At 37.8% G+C, this 23,868-nt stretch overlaps 1 protein-coding gene across 8 annotated transcripts in view; it reads left to right on the plus strand.

The window, feature by feature from the left end:
• The window catches only part of LOC124723161 (neuropathy target esterase sws), a 201,895-nt gene that overhangs the window by 132,107 nt on the left and 45,920 nt on the right, over positions 1 to 23,868 (plus strand). For all 8 annotated transcript variants that reach the window (XR_007006522.1, XR_007006521.1, XM_047248357.1 and 5 more), the window contains exons 20-21: positions 379 to 498; positions 18,399 to 18,585. Coding sequence is in view for 6 of the 8 variants with exons in the window: in XM_047248357.1 (XP_047104313.1) it covers positions 379 to 498; positions 18,399 to 18,585 (307 nt within the window). In the remaining 2 variants the exon portion in view is untranslated. The remainder of the gene's footprint in view (positions 1 to 378; positions 499 to 18,398; positions 18,586 to 23,868) is intronic.

Below are 23,868 nucleotides of genomic sequence, written 5' to 3' on the forward strand. Positions count from 1 at the left end.
ATCATGACAAGAGGGCTGCAACTAGTTTACTGGCTGATCTGCCATCTGTCGTACTTTATAATGAAATGAACTTGGAATTTATTTTAAAGTTTTGGTGATGCCTCAAGTTGTTTCAGAATTTTTAGATAGAAGATTGTAGGGCATACTTAGGGTGTCCAACTCATCAATTTTTAGGCAAGTGTGTGTGACTGAATTCTAGTTTTAAAGATGTCTTGCTTGCCATGAATAATGTGTCATAAATATTGTAAATTGATTAGAATTGATTATTAAAACCCATTCTTCTGTCACTGTATTTTAGTTTGGTGATCATGTTTTCGTCTAAAATACTACTACTATAAGCAATTCTGAGTTCCAATGTGTGTTTTTTTTTCTATGTAGGAAGCTGGCATTCCAATTGATATGGTTGGAGGTGTTAGCATAGGTGCCTTCATGGGTGCTCTGTGGTGCATGGAGAGGGATGTCACTACAATGACGCAGAAAGCTCGAGACTGGTCTAAGGTATGGTCGTGCATTTGCTTAATTAGGAGACTTTGTTACAGATAGGAAACTGCATATGTTAGACCCAAGAAAGGCAGAATGTTTACTGCCCCATCAAATATTGATAATGTGTCACATATACTGAATAGCTGTTCCTCCAGCTGGTTATGCAGTTTCCCATCTGCCATAAATATGGAGGAGAAACAAACTGTCATTTTAATTTTGTATGAAGTACAAACTAATTATGCAAAGTATGAATAATTATGCACATGCACCTGTCAAAATTTACATAATAAATTGCTGTGAACTTCTACAAACCCAAATAATGTACTTGTATCAACCTCAGCTTTCGTGTTACTCCACACCTATTGTTTGCAGCATCACAAATGACCAATGCTGGAAAGATCATGCGCAGCAGCTGTCAGTAGATCGCTTGTAATTAAGTGTATCCACAGTTGTGAATATGGATAACAGTCAGCTGTAGAATGGAATGATGACAATGAAATTTGTGCCAGACCGGGGCTCGAACCTGGATATGCTGCTTATTGTGAGCGGTCGCCACCTGGCTATCTGAGCATGACTCATGGCCAGACCAGAACTTCCGTATGTCATCAACCCTGTGTTCCTTCAGACATGTATACATGTCCAAAGGAACGTTGCATCATAATTCTGAGTTACACAGGCACTGCAATATTGCATAATAATGTATGCAGTTGTTAGGCACCTGTTACCCAGTGGGCTGACAATATTATATATGATAGTAGTCATTTGTCTTGTTTTTCTACAGACCAGTAAAAAGTATTATCTGTAAGTGAAGGGTGCCATGTGTTAACTATCTATGAAGGGGTGACCCTAACAAAATTTTCACTGGATAGTTACAACAACAACAACAACTACTACTACTACTACAGCAACAATTATGACACCGGCAATAGTAATGGCATCAGCAACAGCTACAACACCAGCAGCAGCTACTGTGCAGTCGCAGTGACAGCACATGGAAGAGGTGACCTCACTGCGAGAGCAGTACCAGGAGCAACTATGATCATGACTGGAAGCAAAAGTGCTACCTGCAGTACAATCACAGGAGTTGCTGCAGTCACGTGGCCAGGAAAGCATGTCTCTGGGCAACCTGGCATAGCCAGACGACAACCTGTCTGTGGCCAACACCAGCTTGACCTGTGTCCTGAGTGTAACCCTTCTTGTACCTGCCCACAGCCACAAGTCCAAATATTCATATTATCCTCCACCATCCTCTGATACTAAACCAACACTGCAGGTGAACCACTTGGCACGTAAAGTACCAGCCCATTGGATGGACTGTCCACCACTGCAGTTCATAAATGTAGAAATCCATTTACTCACCATTGGGATAACGCAAGACTCCACCAAATATGTACACATGGTGACTCTATTGGACTGGCACTCTTCCAGTGAGGTTAGTAATGTCATCACAAACCCGTCTGCGTCTGCAAAGTGAGTTACTAAAAGTCAAGCTCACTCAGTGGCTTTCCCCTGCTAATACGTAATGCTTTGCTTAATTGTTGGAGAGGGATAAAATTGGTGACTGAAAGCCGTCATAGTTCTTGCAATGCCTCCACACCCCTGGCTGGACCAGAAATTCCTGCACCCACTCCTACAGTTCAGATGGATTTCAGTTGCCAAGATGCAGCGCACCCTACTCTTGGCAGCACAAGAGTCAAACTCGAGCAAGCTGGCATAGACACTGGATACAGTATCTGAGGCCAGCACTCAGCAAGTTTTACTGCGATGTCTGGCAGGAACAGGACAGACTATATCACCTCACATCTCGACAAGTTGACAAGACGGTTCGCAGCCCCTGTTGTGCACGAATTACAAAATTGCATAGCATCTCATGGATGATGCAGTGTGCACTCCTCGCCCTCACCAGACCAGCATGAGTCATTCTGGCAACAGAGCATGTAGGTGCAGATCACTGTGTTTCTGTACGGAAAACATGAACAGAGGCATTTCATGCCTGGCAGGCAAATCTGCCAGCAACACCAGCCAGTGTACCTATCACAACATTTTGCGGTAAGAGACAGGACTACTAAGATGTTGTTTCTGGTTTGAAAAACGTCTCCACCAATCCTTTGTCTAGAGTGGAAACCATTTCCACACCTGCGGGTTTCACCAAGCTGGTAGCAGCACAAAGTGACGATACTGCAATGAGTGCCTTAAAAGAAGACTTGCAGGCCTCTCCATCAGCATTGGTCTATGGTGAACTTCTACATTCACCAGGAGTGTTTTTCAAACCACATCTCAGCCCCCACACTCTACTCAAAATTTCCCCATGGTACTCCAAAGACAAATGGAGCCTATGCGATTGAGTGGAACAACACTTCATAGAAAACAAGCTGAATTTGTTTTTAAAGGCCTAGAAACTATGAAACACATTTTCTTCCAACATCGCAAACTTCTCAGATCACTTTAGCCTCCCTGTCATTGTCCTTACATGGTTAAGATAAGAAATGGAAGGACACCCACTCTCCACATTAGAAAGGTAGACACGTTAGTGTCTGTTGACTGGTGCAAACCAACCTATTTAAGTACAGAAGATGCCACCGAAATGCAGGCAACCACAAGACACAATATGCCTGTGATACTACAGTTGCTAGCACCACGTCATCATCCAGAGCAGTGCAGTCGGCCTGGAAATCGAACAGCCACCACTCGCTCAGGTGCTGCAGCTACCTTGCAGCACCAGTTGATCCACCAGCATCCAGACAGAACAGAAACTCTTTATGGTTTCATTTCAATCTCCTCCTGCTCCTCATCCCACCCCCTCCCCATCTCCCTCCCTCTATTCCTATTTTCATGCATTTCTATTGCTATGCAAAAGAATTTCTGAAAAATATAATTTTGTTATCGTGGAAGATAAATTTAAGTATTAGAAAGTCTTTTCGGAAAGTGTCTGGAGTATAGCCTTGTATGAAAGTGAATCATTCATGATAAACAGTTCAGGAAAAAGAGAAGGGAAGCTTTTGAAATCTGTCACTGCAGAAAAATGATGATGATGATACGGGTGGATCAAACAAATAATGAAAGCATACTGAATGAAATTGGAGAGAAGAGATTTTTATAGCACACCTTGACTAAAGTAAGGGATTGGTTGATAGGACACAACCGGAGGCATGAAGGAATTATTATTTTGCGATGGAAAGAAGTGTAGGGTAAAAACAGTAGAGGGAAACCAAGGATTGACTACAGTAAGCAGATTCAAATGGATGTAGGTTGCAGCAGTTATGCAGAGATGTAGAGGCTTTCATATGATAGGCTAGTGTGGAGAACCATATCACACATGATGATGACGACGAACTGTTGCATCCTTAGAAAACTTCTATCCCGCATATTAATTTGTAGTAATATTTTTGCATGATAGATAAACCTGAGCATTCATTGGTATATAGTGGACCAGAAGAAAGAACAGGCCAACTTGGAACGGGGTTTATAATAACTAGGGAAGTTAGGAAAAGCCTTCTAGAATTTGAACCCATAAATGAAAGGATGTGCAGACTCAGAAGACTAAGAGGGAAATTTAGGAATATATCAATAGTTAATGCACATGCACCAACAGAGGAAAAAGAATATAATTGGCTTGGAAAAGTATGCTGCGCAGTACCTAAATATGACCTGATGCTAGCAATAGGAGATTTTAATGCAAAAATAGGGAGGAATGAACACCCATATGGAGTTTCTGGAAAATATTCACTACATGAAGAAAACAACAAGAATGGAGACTTATTATGCCAATTCGCAGCAAGGAATAATATGATTATTAAAAGTACCTGCTTTCCACACACAAAGATCCATCTGGTTACTTGGAAGTCTGCAGCCAATGGAGTAGTCAATCAGATTGACCATATTTTAGTGATTGTATGCCACTCCACATCAGCTATGGATGTATGGAGCTGCAGAGGACCAAACTGTAATTCAGACCACTTTGTGATAAAATCAGTCTTGAGAGAGAAACTGTCACTAACAAATGGCAATAGAATAGGAATGATGATGAAATGGAATACAGACAAACTGAACATCCCTGATGAGGTAAAAAAATACCAAGTAACACTAAGCAGAAAGTTGAGCAATTAAGAGACCACAGTAGAAGTAGACGAAAAGTGGAACAGGATTGAAAAAGCCATTAAGGATGCTGCAGAGGAAATAACAGGCATAAGAAGGAATAGAAGAACCCAGGAATGGTTTGATGAAGATTGCAGGTCAGAAATAGAGAAAAAGAACAGGGCAAGAACAAAAGTGTTACAGAGAGAAACCAGAAATAATGTGGAACAATAAGAGAATCGAGGAGAAGAGCTAACAGCCTGTGCAAGAGAAAGAAAAGAGAGTCGAATAAGAAGAAATTTCAAGAACTAGAAGAATTAAAGGAACAGAGTGAAATAAGAAAGTTCTATCATGCTACAGGCAAAATGCTACAGGAAAAATGATTCAAACCAAAAACAATGGCCTGTTCCAGTAAAGATGGGAAAATTATAAGGGAGGAAGAACAGATAGTGGGAAGATGGGCAGAGTATTTCAAAGCTACATTAAGCACCAGCCTAGAAGATGAAGAGACAGCCACACAGGAGGAAAGAGTGGAGTTGGAAGTAGACAATGAAACCAATGAGGCAAGAAAGCCAACACTACAAGAGGTCTCCCAGGCTGTGCACAAGTCAAAAAACAATCGAGCCCCTGGGGAAGACAGCATACTTGCTGAATTAATAAAAACTAGTGGTGAGGCTGTAATAAAGGAACTGCACACATTAATATCATATATATGAGAAACAGAAACTGTGCCAGATAATTGGAAAATTGGAATAATAATCCCCATTTATAAGTAAGGAGACAGAACAGCACGTGAAAACATTAGAGGTATAACACTCCTAAGCACAGCTTATAAGATCTTCACAAGCATATTAAACGAAACGATACAGAAGTGTGCAGAAGGCATACTAGGGGAATATCAGTGTGGCTTTCGACCAGAGAGAGGACAACTGATCAAATATTTGTGATAAGACAAATGATGGAAAAGTTCTATGAATATGATATAGGTCTGCATTTCCTATTCATCGACTTCGAACAAGCCTTTGACAGCATAAACCGGCAAGAACTATACAGAGTACTGAAAGAAGTTGGTATATGTGCTAAACTAATAAGACTTATTTATTTATTTATTTATCCTACAGCTCGAAACATGTATTTAACATGCATGGGCAATGTTATAATAATTACATTTCGATTATTGATACACAATATAAATAGATTACATGCTACTAAGTAAAATATCATTTAAGTATATTTAATATAGCATTCCTGAGGTCAAATCATGTCAGCACCATACTGTATGGGAACTTCAATACAAGCCATTTTTTTTAACTCGTTTTTAAAAATTCTACCAGAAAGCTGTTTCAGGTTGTTTGGCAGAGAATTATAAAATATTGCTCCCTTAATGAATGGGATATTTGCTGTTAGATTCAATCGTCTGCTCACCATATGAAAGTCTGATTTTTGTCTTGTATTGTAATCATGGATTTCCATATTCCTGTTTGTCACTTTTTTGTCTTTTTTCACTAATAATATTGATTGAAACATATATACTACATAGATAGTCATAATATTAAACTTAATAAACAGGTTTTTACATGAAGTTCTGGGTCTTACTTTTGCCATAGTTCTTATTACTCTTTTCTGCAATACAAATACCCTTTTTATATTGTATTGGCTACACCCACCCCACAATACAATTCCATAAGATAGATGGGGATACACCAACCCAAAATACGCTATTTTTATTGCTTCGATATCTAAATATTGAACTAATCTCCTTAGTAAATACAGACTAGATGTTGTTTTACCACAGACATGATCTATTTGCTGATTCCACGAAAGTCTGTCATCTATATATATATCCCAGAAATTTACATTCTGAACAGGTATTTTCCTGAATGTCCTCATTTAGAACAGATTTTTATTTGAACTACTTGTCTTAAAATAAATTAAATTAGTTTTGTTCATATTGACCCTCAGGTTTTCTTTTCCAAAATGTGTTTGGGCTTTTTCAACAAAATTCTGTACCACTGAATTTAGGTCATCATTACTACGTGCCCAGCAAACCCCAGAGGTGTCATCAGCATACATAGTAATACGATGACTGGTGTCTAATACTTTTGGGAAATCATTCACGTAGAAAATAAACAAGAAGGGGCCCAAGATAGAGCCTTGTGGCACACCAAAATTTATGTTCCTTATCTTTGATCTTCTTTTTGCAATTACCTCTCCATTATCATACACAACTTCTGTGCATTGTTGTCTATCTTTAAGGTAAGATTCTATTAAAAGCAACAGTTTCCCACTGACACCATTATAAGCAAGTTTACTTAAAAGAGCGCCATGATGGACTCTGTCAAACGCTTTGGAAAGATCTAAAAACACTCCTGCCGTTTCGTAACCCTCATTTATTTTCTCCATCAGACAGTGTACAAACTGTACTGCTGCAGATATGGTGCTCCGACCACTTCTAAAGCCGTGTTGGAAATCTTCTATTAAGTTATTCATATTATAGTGCTCAATTAGGATTTCTAGCATTATTTTTTCAATTAATTTACCAAACACTGACGTTAAGGCAACTGGTCTGTAGTTCTGTGGTTGTTTTCTTTCCCCTTTTTTATATAAAGGTTTAACTAAAGCAAGTTTCAGTTTCTTCGGAAACACACCTTCTTCAAGTACACAATTTATTAGATTTACTAATGGTCTAGCTAACTCACCCTTGCATTTTTTCAGTAGAAAAGGAGAGAATTCGTCCCATCCAGCTGATCTTTTATTTTTTAGGTTGTCAATTAGCTCTGTTACATCCTTAATGGTTACTGTCGGTAGCATACAAGAGTCCCGTTCCTTTTCCTTATCATATTTAAACTGCCTCTCCTGTTTCATGCAAGTATCATTTTCAATAGCATCTATAAAGTAATCATTAAATATATTGCTAACTATATAAGGATCAGAAAAATTATCATTATGTATACTTAACTCTATATTATTAATTTTAGTTTTTGAATCAGTGTTCCTCATATCATTAACTACTGCCCAGCACGACTTTGAGACACAGTCAGAATTTTGGATCTGTTTACTAATATGTTCTACTTTCCTTCTCCTTACTTCCTTGTGATACTCATATTTATATTTTTTATAATCCTCTTTATATGAATATAATCCTCTTTATATGAATCAAGACTGGTTTCTCTGTTTAGCTTATACATATACTCCATTCCTTCTTTGAGTCTTTTCATTTTTTCATCAAGTTTTACACGTTTGCCTACTGGAGGTTTATTTTTATTTACATTGATCTTCTTTGCCGGGATAGTAATATCAATATGTCTAGTTAAAATTTTTACAAATACTTCCCATTTGCTGTCAACTCCCCTTTCTCTATAAACTGATTCCCAAGATTCTTGACCCAAAGTTTTCTTTAGCAAGGTGACGTTGTATTCAGAAAATAATCTTCTATTCTCATATTTTTTGTTTTGTTTAAGTTTATTAAGACAACCAATCACTTATAATTGTCCTAGATGATCAGATATGTGCCTGTTTACAGTCTGTGCCGACACAACATTTTCATAATTGGTCATCACATGATCTATGGAACTGCTGCTTGACTCAGTTATTCTAGTGGGCACATGACCAAGTAGATCTTTAATATCATATGATCTTATGCAGTCTTGTAAACCTTTGCATTCCTGGCTGTTGCTTAGTGAGTTTATATTAAAGTCTCCCCAATACACTATCCAGTGCTTCCAGGAAAACCTAGAGATTACCAGAAGGGGCTCGATATATACCTACCACAATAAGTGGGACGGATACAATCATTAACTTAATGATCACTGCTTCAAAGTCTTTCTCGATACAATAATCCTTAACCCATGATACTTTTTCTACAGAACTTATTAGGTTACATTTCCTTACGTAAGTAGCAACACCCCCTCCTTTATGTTCTGTTCTACAAAAAAACGATGTAAGATTATACTCCTGTAACTTATAATACTGAATATTATGGTTAGCTTTTTGATGCTCTGTAACCACGATTACATGTGGAGCTAGATCTGTAACTAAGGCCTCAAATACATCGATTTTGTTACCCAAGCCTTCAACATTATAATGTAAAAATGATACATTAGTACAATCATGAGAGGATATATCCTTCTCAAGGTTAACATTATCACACAAATTGATAGATTCTAAATTGGGAACACTGAGGGACTTTTTTTATCCTAAAAAATCAACAGTCTTGACACTGCAGTGAGGAATTATTTCCATTTGCTTGCTCTGCAGGCATATATAATTATCACTTCCGTCTTTCGTGTGTATGACATCTGAGGTACAAGGTATAAGATTTGAATTATCGCTTTTTGTTTCCTCAATAGCTCTGTTGATGTCAGTTGCTAGAGTATTATTACCCAGACGATTAAGATGTAGTCCATGTACAGTGAAGCTGCTTCTTTGATAACTGTTAAGGTCCAGCAGTCTCACATTTTTTAACTTGGAGCAGAAATGTTTCAATTTTTTATTTGTAGATCGGATTTCTCGGTTCACACACGACCAGTCGGGCAGATCAAATCTCGCCAGAATATTAGACAAGATCACATTTGTATGGGACATCATCATTAACATAACATTCAACTTTTTAATAAATGAACTGGCCTTGTTGCAATAAACGTCGTTTGAACCTGCTATAATAACAACGACATCACTTTCTGTAAAATCGGTGCAGTCATTGTTTACAGAGCTTGTTACATCAACAAACTTTGCCCCAGGTTTAATAACGGATGAAATGCGTACGTTTTCTGTGGTCGAGTTAGACATACAATCTGAAATATTGCGTGCATGACTATCTCCATAAATTTTAACATTCTTTTTACACTGAAATTGAGCTTGTTTAACCCTAGGACTACTTTTTGTAGTTTTGGTGACACTACTTGCATTTGCAGTTGCACTTTCACACGTGGTTTTCAATTCTTGTTGCTGTTTTGTTTTATGTATTTCACCCACATCGGACTGTTTTTCAAGTATTAATCTAGAATTTTCTTCCTTTAAACATAGTATTTCAGTTTTTAATGCCTGAATGTCATTTTGAAGTAATTTTATAATTTCATTTTTGGAGTCCACTATAGTTGCAAGATCGGCCGTTTCATTACGTAAACAAGCGTGACACGTCCACGGAAAATCCTCACTGATGTATTTTAAGTTTATTTTCGTGCACTTTTCGTGTAACCAATAGTTGCACTTGACACACCAAATACCTTTCATAACTCGCTGTTCACATTCTTTACACGACTAACTGCTTATTTTTTGCCTTTTGGACGAGAGCACAGTGCCACTACACTTTTCTACCGGCGCCATCTTGGTAAGTCAATCAGAATGACTGTGACAGAGACAAGAACAAAAGCAAAGGTCCTTAGCAGGTGATAGTCTCTCCACTGTGCTACTCAATATAGCCCTCCACAGTGTAGTAAATAAAATCAACATAACAGTCACCATATTTATGAAAACTAGCCAGATATGTGCATATGCTGATGACATTGCTATAGTAGGAAGAAAAATACCAATACACTCCTAGAAACATACCGGGCAAAGGAAACAGAAGCCTTAAAAATTGGCCTCATAGTAAATGAAAACAAAACAAAATATATGGTAATGTCACAATCTGAGGCCAGAAGAACCCCTAAAAACCTAAACATCAATGGGAAGTGCTTCAAAGGAATGTCCTCTTTTAACTACTTGGTAGCCCTAATAACGAATGATAAAAGTATTGGAAAGGCTATAAGGGAAAGAATTACCTTGCAAATATGCAACTTTTCAAAAATAGCCTTGTTACGAGAAAAACAAAACTGCTAAAATATAATTCCCTAGTCCACCCAGTTATCACATACAGGTCAGAGGTATGGACATTGACAGAACACGATAAAAATGCACTAAGAACCATTGAGGAGAAAATACTATGCAAAATCTATGGGCCAATAAGGGAGGAAGAAGGCTGGAGAATACGCTCGAATGCCAAATTACAAGAGTTAATACAAGGCAGGGACATAGTAAAATTTGTGAAATCACAGCAAAATTTGTGAAATCACAGCGAATATGATGGCTAGGACACTTGGAGCAAATGGCAGTGGATAGAATTCCAAAGAAAATGATGAAAGGTGTGATCCATTCAGCTAGGTGAAAAGGGAGACCTAGAAGAAGATGGATTGATGAGGTAACAATGGATATCACCAGTATGGGAGTCTAGGGGTGGAAAAGAGCAGCAAATAACCGAGAAATGTGGAGGAAGATTGTTGAAGAAGCCAAGGCTCACCAAGGGCTGTAGAGCTACTGAAGAAGATGAATATTTTTGCATGCCTGAGTACTTTTACTGTGGAGTTTATTTAAAGCCCTGTTAAAAAGAAGAAAAATTAGTTGTAAAAGTTCTGAACTCCCAGAAACTGATTTAATTTTTATTCACAGACTTACGTATTGAATAATGAAGCATAAAGCAAATATTATGCACAATGATGTATTCTGGGGAGCATTTATGATACAGTTTTCTCTTTAGTTCAATAAATTTTTGTACTTTGTATTATGCATGATGCTATTCCACACAAACACACACACAAATTTCAAGCTTTCGCAACCCACGGTTGCTTCATCAGGAAAGAGGGAAGTAGAGGGAAAGACGAAAGGATGTGGGTTTTAAGGGAGAGGGTAAGGAGTCATTCCAATCCCGGGAGCGGAAAGACTTACCTTGGGGGGGAAAAAGCGACAGGTATACACTTGCGCGCGTGCTTACACACACACACACACACACACACACACACACACACACACATCCATCCGCACATATACAGACACAAGCAGACATATGTCAACTCAGTGGATTAGGACTCAACAGCTATTTAGCAGAAAGCATCTTGCCAAAACAATTCTAAACAAAAATTTGAAGAAGACAGAAACAATAACAATAATTAGAATGCTCTCAAAGTTATAAGAAGCTAACTGAAGTAGGTATAATAGAGGGAAACATTCCACTGCTTGTGTCTGTATATGTGTGGATGGATGTGTGTGTGTGTATACGAGTGTATACCTGTCCCTGTTCCTTTGTAAAGGAACATTTGAAAATGGAGTTAAGCATTTCATCTTTTGTTTTGCTACCCTCAATTTTAGTTATATATATTTTGATACCTTCTTCAGTTAGCTTCTTATAACTTTGAGAGCATTCTAATTATTGTCATTGTTTCTGTCTTCTTCAAGCTTGTGTTTAGAATTGTTTTGGCAAGATGCTTTCTGCTAAATAAGCTGTTGAGTCCTAATCCACTGAGTTGGCATATGAGATTCTGTCTCTCTGCCAGATCACCACAGATGATTACCATAAACTGAGAAGTGTGAGGCATTCACTCATTGTTTAGTTATTACATATGCAGGAATTTACTAGCACTATCAGCTTCTTGGGAACTGAATTCCTGTGACATTTCAGAGTTCAGTGCCCTGATAGACATTGGACAGACAAAACAACACCCAACTTTCTTAAGTGTAACCCACCATACAGGACGGCTTTGAATTTCTGCCTCTTCTTTTTGCTACTATGTACTTAGTGCTTATCATCTATAATCATCCAACAATTAATTCGGAAAATTACAGTTTTGTTAGTGGTCGGTGTGATAAGACATCCTGTGGAACTTTACGAAATGCATTCTCTGAAAACTACTTAGAACAGATAGTTAGGAAACCCAGTCATGAGGGAAATACGTATATTGGATCTAATGCCAATGAGGGTGTCCACATTGAAACTGGTATCAGTGACTGATGTGGTTGTGGCTACAATGATTACCAAAGTACAAAGGACAACCAAAACAAGCAGAAAGATATATATGTTCAGTAAACTAGATAAAAAATCACTAATGTCATATCTCAGTGCGAAACTTGAAACTTTCAGCACAGGTCAGTGGAGGAACTCTGGGTCAAGTTTAAGAGACTAGTTAACCATGCACTGGATAGATATGTACCCAGTAGAACATTTCATAATTGGAGGGAACCTCCATGGTATATAGTCACTGAAAAAATTTTTTCTAAGGAAGCAGAGGTTACTGCATAATAGGTATAAAACAAAGTGTAGGGCTATAGATAGAGAGATGCTGACTGAAACACATTTGGTTGTCATAAGAGCAACGCATGAGACTATCAATGACTATTGTAGCATAATATTGTCAAATGACATTTCACAAAATTCAAAGAAATTCTGGTTGTATGTAAAGGCTGTCAGTGGCACCAAAGTTAGTGTCCAGTCCCTAGCAAATAAGGCAGGAACTAAAATTGAGGGTAGCAAAACAAAAGATGAAATGCTTAACTCCATTTTTCAAATGTTCCTTTACAAAGGAAAACCCTGGAGAATTGCCCCAATTTAATCCTCATAACACTGAAAAGATGAATGAAATAAGTATTAGTGTCAGTGGTGTTAAGAAACAGATGAAATCGTTAAAATTGAACAAATTGCAGGACCCCATGGAATCACTGTCAGATTCTATACTGAATTTGCAGCTGAGTTAGTCCCTCTTCTAACTGTAATCTATTGTATATACTTCGAACAAAAAGCAATGCCCAAATCTTGGAAAAAGGCACAGTTCACACCTGTCTACAAGAAGGGTAGTAGAAGTGATCCACAAAACTACCGTCCAATATCCTTTGCCTCGATTTGTTGTAGATTCTTAGAACATATTTTGAGCTCAAATATAATGAGGTATCTTGAACAGAATGACTCCTCAATGCCAACCAGCATGGATTTCGAAAACACTGACCATGTGAAACCCAACTCGCACTTTTCTCAAATGACATACTGAAAGCTTTGGATCAAGGCAACTAGGTAAATGCAGTGCTTCTTGATTTCGAAAAGCATTTAACTCGGTATCGCACCTACACCTATTGTCAAAAGTACAATCATATGGGGTATCAAGTGACATTTGTGACTGGATTTAGGACTTTTGGTAGGGCGGATACAGTGTGTTATCTTAGATGGAAAGTCATTGTCAGATGTAGAAGTAACTTCGGTTGTACCCCAGGAAAATGTGTTGGGGCCCTTGCTGTTCCTGTTGTGTATGAATGACCTTGCAGACAATATTAATTGTAAAATCAGGCTTTTTGCAGATGATGCAGTTGTCTATAATGAAGTACTATCTGAGAGAAGCTGCATGAATATTCAGTCAGATTTTGATAGGATTTCAATGTGTTGCAGAGATTGGCAACTTCCTCTAAATGTTCAAAAATGTAAAATTTTGCCCTTCACAAAATTAAAAAATGCAGTATTGTGTGACTATAGATTAGATTAGATTAATTCTTGTTCCATAGATCATGAATACGACACTTCGTAATGATGTGGAACGTGTCAGGTTAGTAAAAGATATTACATTACACAAAATATTGCATGACACTAATGTTTAAGTTAGTTTTTTTCCCCCTCCCTTAATTTATATCTAAAAATTCAGCCAATGAGTAGAAGGAGTTGTCATCTAGAAATTCTTTTAATTTATTTTTAATTGTTGGTTGACTATCTGTCAGGCTTTTGATGCTGTTTGGTAGGTGACCAAAGACTTTTGTGGCAGCATAATTTACCCCTTTCTGTGCCAAAGTCAGATTTAACCCTGCATAGTGAAGATCATCATTTCTCCTGGTGTTATAGCTGTGGACACTGCTATTACTTTTGAACTGGGTTGGATTATTAACAACAAATTTCATAAGTGAATATATATACTGTGAGGTATAATATCAATGAGTCACTATTGGAATTGGCTAACTCATACAAGTACCTGGGTCTAACACTTTGTAGGGGTATGAAATGGAATGATCACGTAGGTTCAGTCGTGGGTTAGGCAGGTGGTAGACTTCGGATTATTGATTGAACACTGGGAAGTGCAACCAGTCTACAAAAGAGATTGCTTACAAATCACTCTTGTGACTAGTTCTAGAATATTGCTCAAGTGTGTGGGACCCATACCAGATAAGACTAACAGGGGATATTGAACATATACAGAGAAGGGCAGCACAAATGGTCACAGGTTTGTTTAATCCACGGGAGAGCGTCACAGAGATACTGAAAGAATTGAACCGGCCGACTCTTGAAGAGAGATGTAAAGTATCCTAAGAAAGTCTGAGAACATCGTTTCAAGAACTGGCTTTAAATAATTACTCTAGGGATATATTACAACACCCTCCATATCACTCACATACGGTTTGTGAGGATAAGATTAGAATAATTATCGCATACAAAGAGGTATTCAAACAATTATTCTTCCCGTGCTCCGTACGTGACTGGAACAGGAAGAAATACTAATAACTGGTACAATGAGAAGTAGCCTCTGCCATGCACCTCACAGTGCTTTGCAGAGTATAGATGTAGATGTCTTTCCAACACAGTGTTAAGAAATTTCCTTGGACTCTTGTACTTCATAGTGTGATTTCTATTTAGATTTTCTTATGATTCCACAAGAACAGATTTTGCAACTTTGAATTCTGAAGCAAGCATAAGACTTTTATAAAATTTGTTTGTAAAGGAAGTGTAACTCTTTGCAGACAAATCACTAAGAAAAATCATATGTCATAGTGACATGCTTCTTACTTGCATAAGCAGTGAAATTCTCGATAAAACATACTGTATAAGTCACTTCGTTAAGGTGTACAGCTGTGTTCACTTGGTTTTTTTTTTTTTTTCATGTAAAGCTTGAAATCTGCAGCGAAAATCTAATTTAGACATCTTTTAGCCTGTAACTGTGTTTTGAGGTAGTGGATATGGTGGCTGGAAATTAGCACACAGTTTCTTTTCTGCTGTGTATCATGTCCAGTTTATCCTTTTTTTCATAGCAAATTGTGAGCTATATTGAAGTGTGAAATTATATGTAATGTAGTCACAGACTACGAGTTTTAGACACAAATTTCATATTGTTAGGCATTTCAGAAAGTAAATTACACATGTCATTCCATGCTAAGATCATTGTGTAACAAGAACGACACATGAGGATGTCAAATTAAAGGCCTTTCATCTGTTAATTTTCAACCTTATTTAATTGGGCAACCAGTTCAAGCGTTTTACTATGCCATTTTCAGGTCCCTAAGAAGTGTTGTAGATTATTTCTACACGTCGGTCAGGGGCCTGAAGGTGATGTAGTAAAACGCTGAAGCAGGTTGCCCAATAAAATAAGGTTGAAAATTGATGGCTGAAAGGCATTTAATTTGACATCCTATTTGAACAGCCGAGTCCCGCAACCATCGCTCAGAAGATGTGCACGCAGAGAGTGGCACATTGTCAGAAGGAAGTACGTGTTCTTGGGTTCCTGTAGACACAGTTCCACTGCTGTATGGATAACATCACAGTGTTCATAAAGTTGTGTGACAGCTGGAAACACACTCTAAATATTAAGTATGCACGACAGCACACTTCATGTGGGAAAAACATCTAAATTACCACAGATTCACCATGAAATTCTGTATATATATGGACCAAATGCAATTTCATGTCTAGCTGTAGTGAAATGATGCTAACAGTTTGACCAAGGCCACATACACAAGAGTTATGCTGATTGGGAAGTCCACATCTTGAACTGTGTGATTTCAGCAACCTGAAAGACCACCAGGGGGAAAGAGAATTTCCAACGAAGAGGACGTCTACACAGCACTTCTTCGATGGTCTTGTGACCAAAGAGCGGCTTTCTATCATTTATAAATTGAATGATAGTGTGTTCTGACCACTGTTTACAGAGACTTGATGACTATGTTGAAAAATAGTGTCGTGTCACTTTGAAGTGTAGTGCAGGATTCAATAAAAGTTACTTGGTTTGCCATAATAATGTGCAACTTACTTTCTGAAGTCTGATGGAAACAGAATTCTGTGATCAGTGTTTTAATATATGAGCACTCACACTGATACACATTGGCCATAATTGCCAGAAACCTTTTAATTTTGGCCAGTGTAATTACTTTCTACAGTGCTAGTGGAAACGCAGCTGAGAGGAAATTCATGCGTTGTAACTTTTTTGTATTCCTTTGGGCATACATATTCATTTTCTACTATGTGAGTTTCATTGTGGACTGTTAAGAAAATAAGGTGGTCTGAAGTTCCACTCTTCTCATCCAGTATAATTACACTGTACTCTCTTGAGTGTTATGTAAAAGCTTTAGTATAAGATATGTTGTCAGTTTTCTTCCTTTGAATGTATCTGACAAGAAGCTGTCACCCACACCCATAATCTACTGCATAATTTACAGAGAAATAATGCTACTGTTGGCGAATGAAATGCCTCAGTGTCAATTTTTGTCTTCTGATTATACTGCATAAATACATACATGCAAATGAATTAACAGGAATCTGATTAAAACTACTGAGTATTGTGAAACGTTAATTATCTTGCTTTCCAATGTGTATACTTTGGTGTAGTCCGTATCATCGCCACAATTGTTCACTGCATCATCATCTGAAAAATCTGTCATCTTTTTGAAAGTCACCTGTTAAGCACATTTGTCTTCAGTCATCAGTCGAACCCCGCGCTTTGCTCAGTTAATACAGCTGAATCTGTGTGGCAGAAACATGGCTCTGCAAATATTCACAAAAACAAAGAAATACACATGTTGTTCTATAATTTTGGCTCCATCTAATGATCAGTTTAGAATTACAATCTCCACTGATTATCCCAGGCAAGACAGAATTATAAGAGAATGTAAAAGAATAAACAAGAATCCTAAGATGGTGCACCCATAAAATTGCAGGTGTCAAACTTTCAGGCAGTGCCAACAGTCAGTATTTTTACATACATCAAAATCAAAGACCTAAGTGTATTCAGCTACCATTCGTTTTGCCCTGATATGAGGAGTCATTCACACCTCTCCCAAAAATGGTATTCCATTCCCTGATCAACATATGAAATATAATGCTCTGCCCATATGCCACTCCTGCTATTGACCACATGTGTCATAGGTCATATGCATGCAAAGATCAAAGTGTAAGATCTGTTACATGTGCCTGTACAAAACTTACTATTGCAGTCCTATGACTTGTATACCCTGTTGTATAGGAGGTGGAGCATTCATTCCATGTTTGCAGTCTATTATGACAACTGCAGGGCTTTTATTTGGCCATGACCACTAACCAGTTGACCTTTCAAATGAACGGCCACTGCCAAACTTCAACCAATGTCAGGTTTGACCACCCAGCACAAATGGTGCTCAACACAACATGGCTACTTCACAAACGGTGTGATTAGCTTGTCTGGATTGTACATCAGAGGATTTTCCCTCCAACAGCGTGTCAGCAGTTCCACAGTCTTTTTGGCTCTCAATCTTTGCTAGTCCCTGTCCTACTGTTACTTATGCCCCCCTCCCCATCACTTCCTCCTTGCCCCCCTCATATCTTCACCTATCTCCCACTGTAATTATATTTGTAGGTTATGAAGATTCGTCATTATTTCCTTTGCTCTCTTCCTCTATTCCTTCATCCTGCTTTCCATGCCCCACTTGTGTGTACCCTTATACACCTTGTGTAACTGGCCCTGTTTGCTCCTTGATGAGTGTAAGGATTCAAATTAGGCACAGCTCACCCTTTCCTTAAGAATCTGAATGTAGTAGTATTCCATAAGGCATTTATGAAGTCCTTGATTAACTTGGTCTGCAGTTACCTTGATAAACACACTGAAAATTTGCTTTTAAATTCTGATTAAAGAGATTTCAGATGTGAGAGGTGGGTTTTCATCCAACCTCTCACACTAATGTTTCATAGCTTTCAGATTTAAAATTTTAGATTGGTAGCATAATCTTCTTCTTTTATACGCAATAATGTAACTGAAAACAACAATGACACATTCTTGTTAATCTTATAAATAATATTGTCATCTGTTCTTGTTTAACAGAGACTCACCCACTGGTGGAGGCAGATGTTGGATCTCACCTACCCAGTAACATCAATGTTTACTGGTCGTGAATTCAATCATACTATACGTTCTACTTTCGGAGATACTCACATTGAAGATCTCTGGGTCCCATATTTTACAGTCACAACTGATATTACGGAAAGCTGTATGAGAGTGCATACACATGGTAAGAAAATCATGTAATTCTTAAATATATTTCTACTTAGAATTTGTTTTTATGTAAAACACTACAGCTCTAAGAGTGTCTTTCCTTCCATTACTAATAATATGTTTGGTAGTATTCTTCATGTATATATTTTTATGTGCATCTCATGACTTTGCAGATAATGCTTTAGTAGTATAGGCTTACTTCGAGGAGAAAAATATTGGAATTGTAGATAATATTGATAGATTAATTTGATCACCTAATAGTTGAGTATCTTATGCATACATAGCGGGGGGAAAACACACATACTAATTAGAAAGACGTAGAAAATTGTGATAAAACTGTCATATTGTAGTCACAAAGTGACAAATCGAGAACTTCAGTAATGAGGAAAACCTGACTCATAGAATTAGTTATTAATGTATTGAAAGTTGAGTAATGCAACTGTTTGGAATGGCGAATGCCTACTGGGACAGTGGCATGTAACAAATTAAAATGTTGTAAGAGAGAAGAAAGAAAACACAAGGAAAGTGCTTTGTATAGTGAGAATGGGTATAAGGAAATGAGAAAGTTTGTACACTGAGATATTACATATAATGAAACATGATGAACATCGACAATGAAGTGAGTGCTACTTCCAACATCATCACTGCACTGAAAATGGTGCACCTTACTTCTATACCAGGTTGCATATCTTTACATAACTAAATATTTCTGGCTCCAGATCTCTTTATCGTAACTATGACTTTAATGTTTGTCGATAGAGTCACTACTACTAGCTTAATAATCAGTCACTGGGGCAAATCTCTGCCCAAGCTGCCTTGTAATCCCTAACAACAAGACCAGTTTGGAAGCACACCATTTTTGGCAAAACAAGCTAAAATGATCATAGTAATAGTTCTTGCATAGCAGTAGCTTATGTGATTACCCAAAGATCCTGTAGATGTTTAAGCCATTGAAACAAAATTTTCCTGTAATGGAAGATTCATTGTGTGATCAAAAATATCCAGATATTATGATGACTTGAACTCTGTGGGGGCACCTTCAATGAAGTGTCTGTGTGTTTGCAGAGAAATGGCAGCCCAAACTTACCCAACAGCTGAAACCAGACAAGGTAGTGATTTTGTGTTTGCAGCGTAGTCGATGTTCTAACTCAGCCCAAAGGCGTTCCATTGGGTTTGAACTAGGACTGGGCGAGTCAGTCTATTTTGGGAATGATATTCTCCACAAAACATTGCCTCACAGATGCTGCTTTATGATGAGGTGCATTGTCATACTGTTGCAGTCATTGACTCTGAACCGCTACTCCACTGTGCTCGTATGCAGTACACAATTCTGTAAAACGTGTTCATATCTTTCCACATTTAGCATTTTCTTAACTGCAATAACAACACTCCATAGCATACATAACACCACCTCTTCTGTACTTCAATGTTGGCTCCACACGTGGTGGCGGCTAACATTCTCTAGACATTGCTACTCCACCGCTCCATCAGATTGCCACAGGGTATACCATGAGTCATCACTCCAAACCACTTGTTTCCAGTCATCCACTGTCAAATGGTGTTGTTCTTTATGCCACCTCAAGCATCGCCAGCTATTGACTACACAAACATGTGACTTATGAGGAGCTGTTCAACCATTGCACCCTATTCTTTTCAATTTACTAGCTATATTTATTGTGCTAGCTGGACTGTTGGTAGCACTTTGGAACACGAGTGATTCCTCCTGCTGATTTCATGCATGTTTTTACAACCACCTTCCACAATGTTTGATGGTCCTTGTCCATCAGTACATGAGGTCTGCTTGGTCTTGGTCAGCTGTGGTTGTCCCATGCTTTTCCACTTCACAATCACATCACCAACAGCTGACTTGGATAGCTTTTAAAGGGTAGAACTGTCCTTGATGGATTTCTTATTCAGGTGATATCCAATGGACTAATCCACATCCGAAGTCACTGAGCTAACCTTATTGACCTATTCTGCTGTTACTACTTCTCTACTGACAACACAGTACTCCCACCTCTTTTTATACTGGCAAGTTCACCACTCATGACATCTAATGAACAGTTCTGCATTACGTAGGGGTGTCTCCATACTTTTGATAAGATAGTGTAATGTACTAAACTGTGAATCAGTTAATGTACAAATAGAGTGCGCACAGAATAATGTGGCTGGCAGATGCGCAATCAGAAGGCACACATGGGGAGAGCAGTAGTGCTGGGGATTATGGCCAGGCACTGTAGGAGAAATGCTGAATGCTGGAGGGGAAGTGCCATTCTAAATTAAAGTGTACATTCATATTTTTTGTAAATATTAAGAAGAGCCCCTCCACGTCCACACCTGCATGGTGACCATTCAAAAAGATCATCTGCTTTGGTTAGTATCTAAAATGAATTCTGCTGAAAATGTAACAAAACCAGTGATTTATTTTTGTCTGGCTTGTTAAGCATTTGTAACATTAACAAAAGTGTAATGAATGGCAAATCTTGAGTAAAACTTACATTTCTCTGGTTGCCATGTTAAAATATGCTTCTTTTGCCAAAAGGCAGTGGAGTTTATACAGTGTCACCTCACTAACATGTTGTGCAGACTCAATTGAAAGAGAATTCTGTATCAGTGATTTATTAAGTGAGGGGCCGAGGGAAATTAAGGACAATAGCTTGGAAAAGCACATCCTGAGACAAAAATAAACATATGTCTTCACTTATGTTGTTCCAAAACTTATAGCATTTCTCATTCCACCAGCTATCAATGGCCCTTAAAAATTATGTTCTTTTGTTGAAAACTCTGTAGTTGGTGGAATAACGTGGTAGATAATGAATTTCTACATAACAACCATATGGAGAAATGCTCTGCTCATTGCGTGCTATCATTTGCCAAAGTATCATTCCAATATCTCAAACCATTTATGATGTATGAGGAATTTTACTGCTATTTTATTCTGGGATTATCGCTGATGCGCATGATTGTAAATGAGTACACTACATAAAATAAATTTTCTCGGGATTGGTGACAGATAAAGACCTCCACCCCAAGTCTGAGGAAAAATTCAATATGTTAGCTAAATTTCATATACTGCAGCATATTACGTAATATGCATGAGATGCTAAATCAAAGCAACCCCTATTTTTCATTGCAAGCTTTTTTGAATTTGTCCCAGTGTCTTATTTAAATGTAAATATCATAATAACTTGCCACCGTTAATGAAATGATAGTCCTGCCTCTCTCTGAACCTGTACACAAAATAAATTAAGTAAAATGTCCTAAAAGTTGTTCTCTTTTCTTCAGGACACGTATCTCAGGGACAAGGATGTAATCTTAGAATTGTACAGCATTTGAGAGTGAATGTCAGAAGCTGCACTCTAAAGCTATTTTTACACTGACAGTGTTTAATTATTATGGTTATGGAAGCCTATGTATGTAAAATGTGGATGGGAATTTGTTGTGGCATCAGTGGTGTTACACACATTTTTTCTTCATAGGCTGGAACACAGTTTATGAGGAATTCCAAAAAATCTTCATGGTCCTTCCCTTCATTACTTCTCTTTCTTTCCAACCAATCAAGTAAAAACTAGAAGAGGGGTAAAAAAAAAGATCCCTTCTAGCTGTGCTTTTCATTGTTCATATGATGGAAGAATATAGCATTTCTACTGCAATTAGTGTATTTGTAAAAGCATGAGTATTAACTACCATTTTTCATCGTATTACTGAGGAAGACATAATTTCTGTTGCTATTAAATAATGTAAAACTATTATAGTACCTTTGAAGTTTCTATAATATCTTGTCACACTCCTTTTCCTCCTCCCTTTAGTAATACTCTGTCATTCCAAAAAAAATCACATCCAACATAACCTTTTAACGGACAACCGGCTTATTAAATAACTTTATCAGACCACACAACAGTCCTTCAACCATCTCCATCCATCAATGGCAGCATAACTGCACTGTTGAGTGTCCTGTTATTCTGTTGAACTCTACAGATTTTTTTTGGCCGGGGGAGGAAGAGGGGGTGGTTTGTTTAACTGATATGGAAGTCCTCTTCCATGTCAGTTAAACAAACCACCCCCCTCCCAAAAAAATTCTATAGAGTTCAACAGAATAGCAGTACCATTGCCAGCACCAGTACTACTTCACCCTATCCTCTTTCCCCATCACTTCATCTCTTCTGGTGATTTCACAGTTTTCAAACACATCCTACATATGTCCCCTACCCCAGCCCCCCCCCCCCCTCTATCACTTTCTATCCTCCACCCTTCCCCCCCCCCCCCCCCTTCCCAGTTTTGTTGCACACTATCAACTTCAGTATCTAGATTGTATTGTAATAGATGTGCCTGATGGTTTCTTATGTCGTTTACGTGTATGGTGATCACTACTACACCTAATTATTAGAGATACCTTTGAAAATGACAAATGCTTTAATTATTCTTTTCAGATAACAAGTATAGGACACTTACTTTTATCGGACTAGTTGTTTTCTGTGACTATTATGATATCCAGTTTCCAGTGTGTTTTAATTTTTAATCCCAGCATATTCTCCATTTACCTGGGAGAGAAAATATTTACTATAAATATAGTCCCGTGATCAAGAATTGTATGAACCAGAATGATTTTTTTTTCATAGAAAAATGTAACAATTTCATATTTAAGTTGCATAACCAATCCCAGTGAATGGATTTTTAAATAAACTGTAAATATTGAAATATTTTTTTTGTTTCATGCCATTACTATGAACACGTCACCAAATAGCTGCATGAATTTGATGCACAATGACATGCAAAATGTTGCTAAGCTTCATAGTACATTGTTAATGGACGATTCATGTGTTGCGTAAACATGCTTATGCACAATTTTGGAAACTCAAATATTTAAAGATAAACCACCAATTATCATTATTTCTGTTTATTTACACACACACACACACACACACACACACACACACACACACACACACACTCGAAAGTATGTCTATGAAGCCTATCAAGACAGTAGTCCTTGGGTAAAAATTTTGATGATTGTCTCCATCATTGTCATCAGGGGCTAAATCTGACTGCTGTGAAACTGGCAAGGCTCCCATTTTCATGCCCAGAGGACAGCGTCTGATTGGCTGGTTATGTAACAAATAGCACATTTTTAGGAGATGCCATCTGTATCCACAGATTACATTTGTACTCCCTATCCAGTGTCTCTTGCATGGACCAGAATTCTGAACACAAGGTAGTGTTTATTTAACAGGCTTGGACACCACAGATTTTTCAAAATCCCTGTATTTAAGGTGATGTTCAACACATCGATCGGCAACAG

This window comes from Schistocerca piceifrons, chromosome X (genome assembly GCF_021461385.2).
Source record: "Schistocerca piceifrons isolate TAMUIC-IGC-003096 chromosome X, iqSchPice1.1, whole genome shotgun sequence".
NCBI lineage: Eukaryota > Metazoa > Arthropoda > Insecta > Orthoptera > Acrididae > Schistocerca > Schistocerca piceifrons.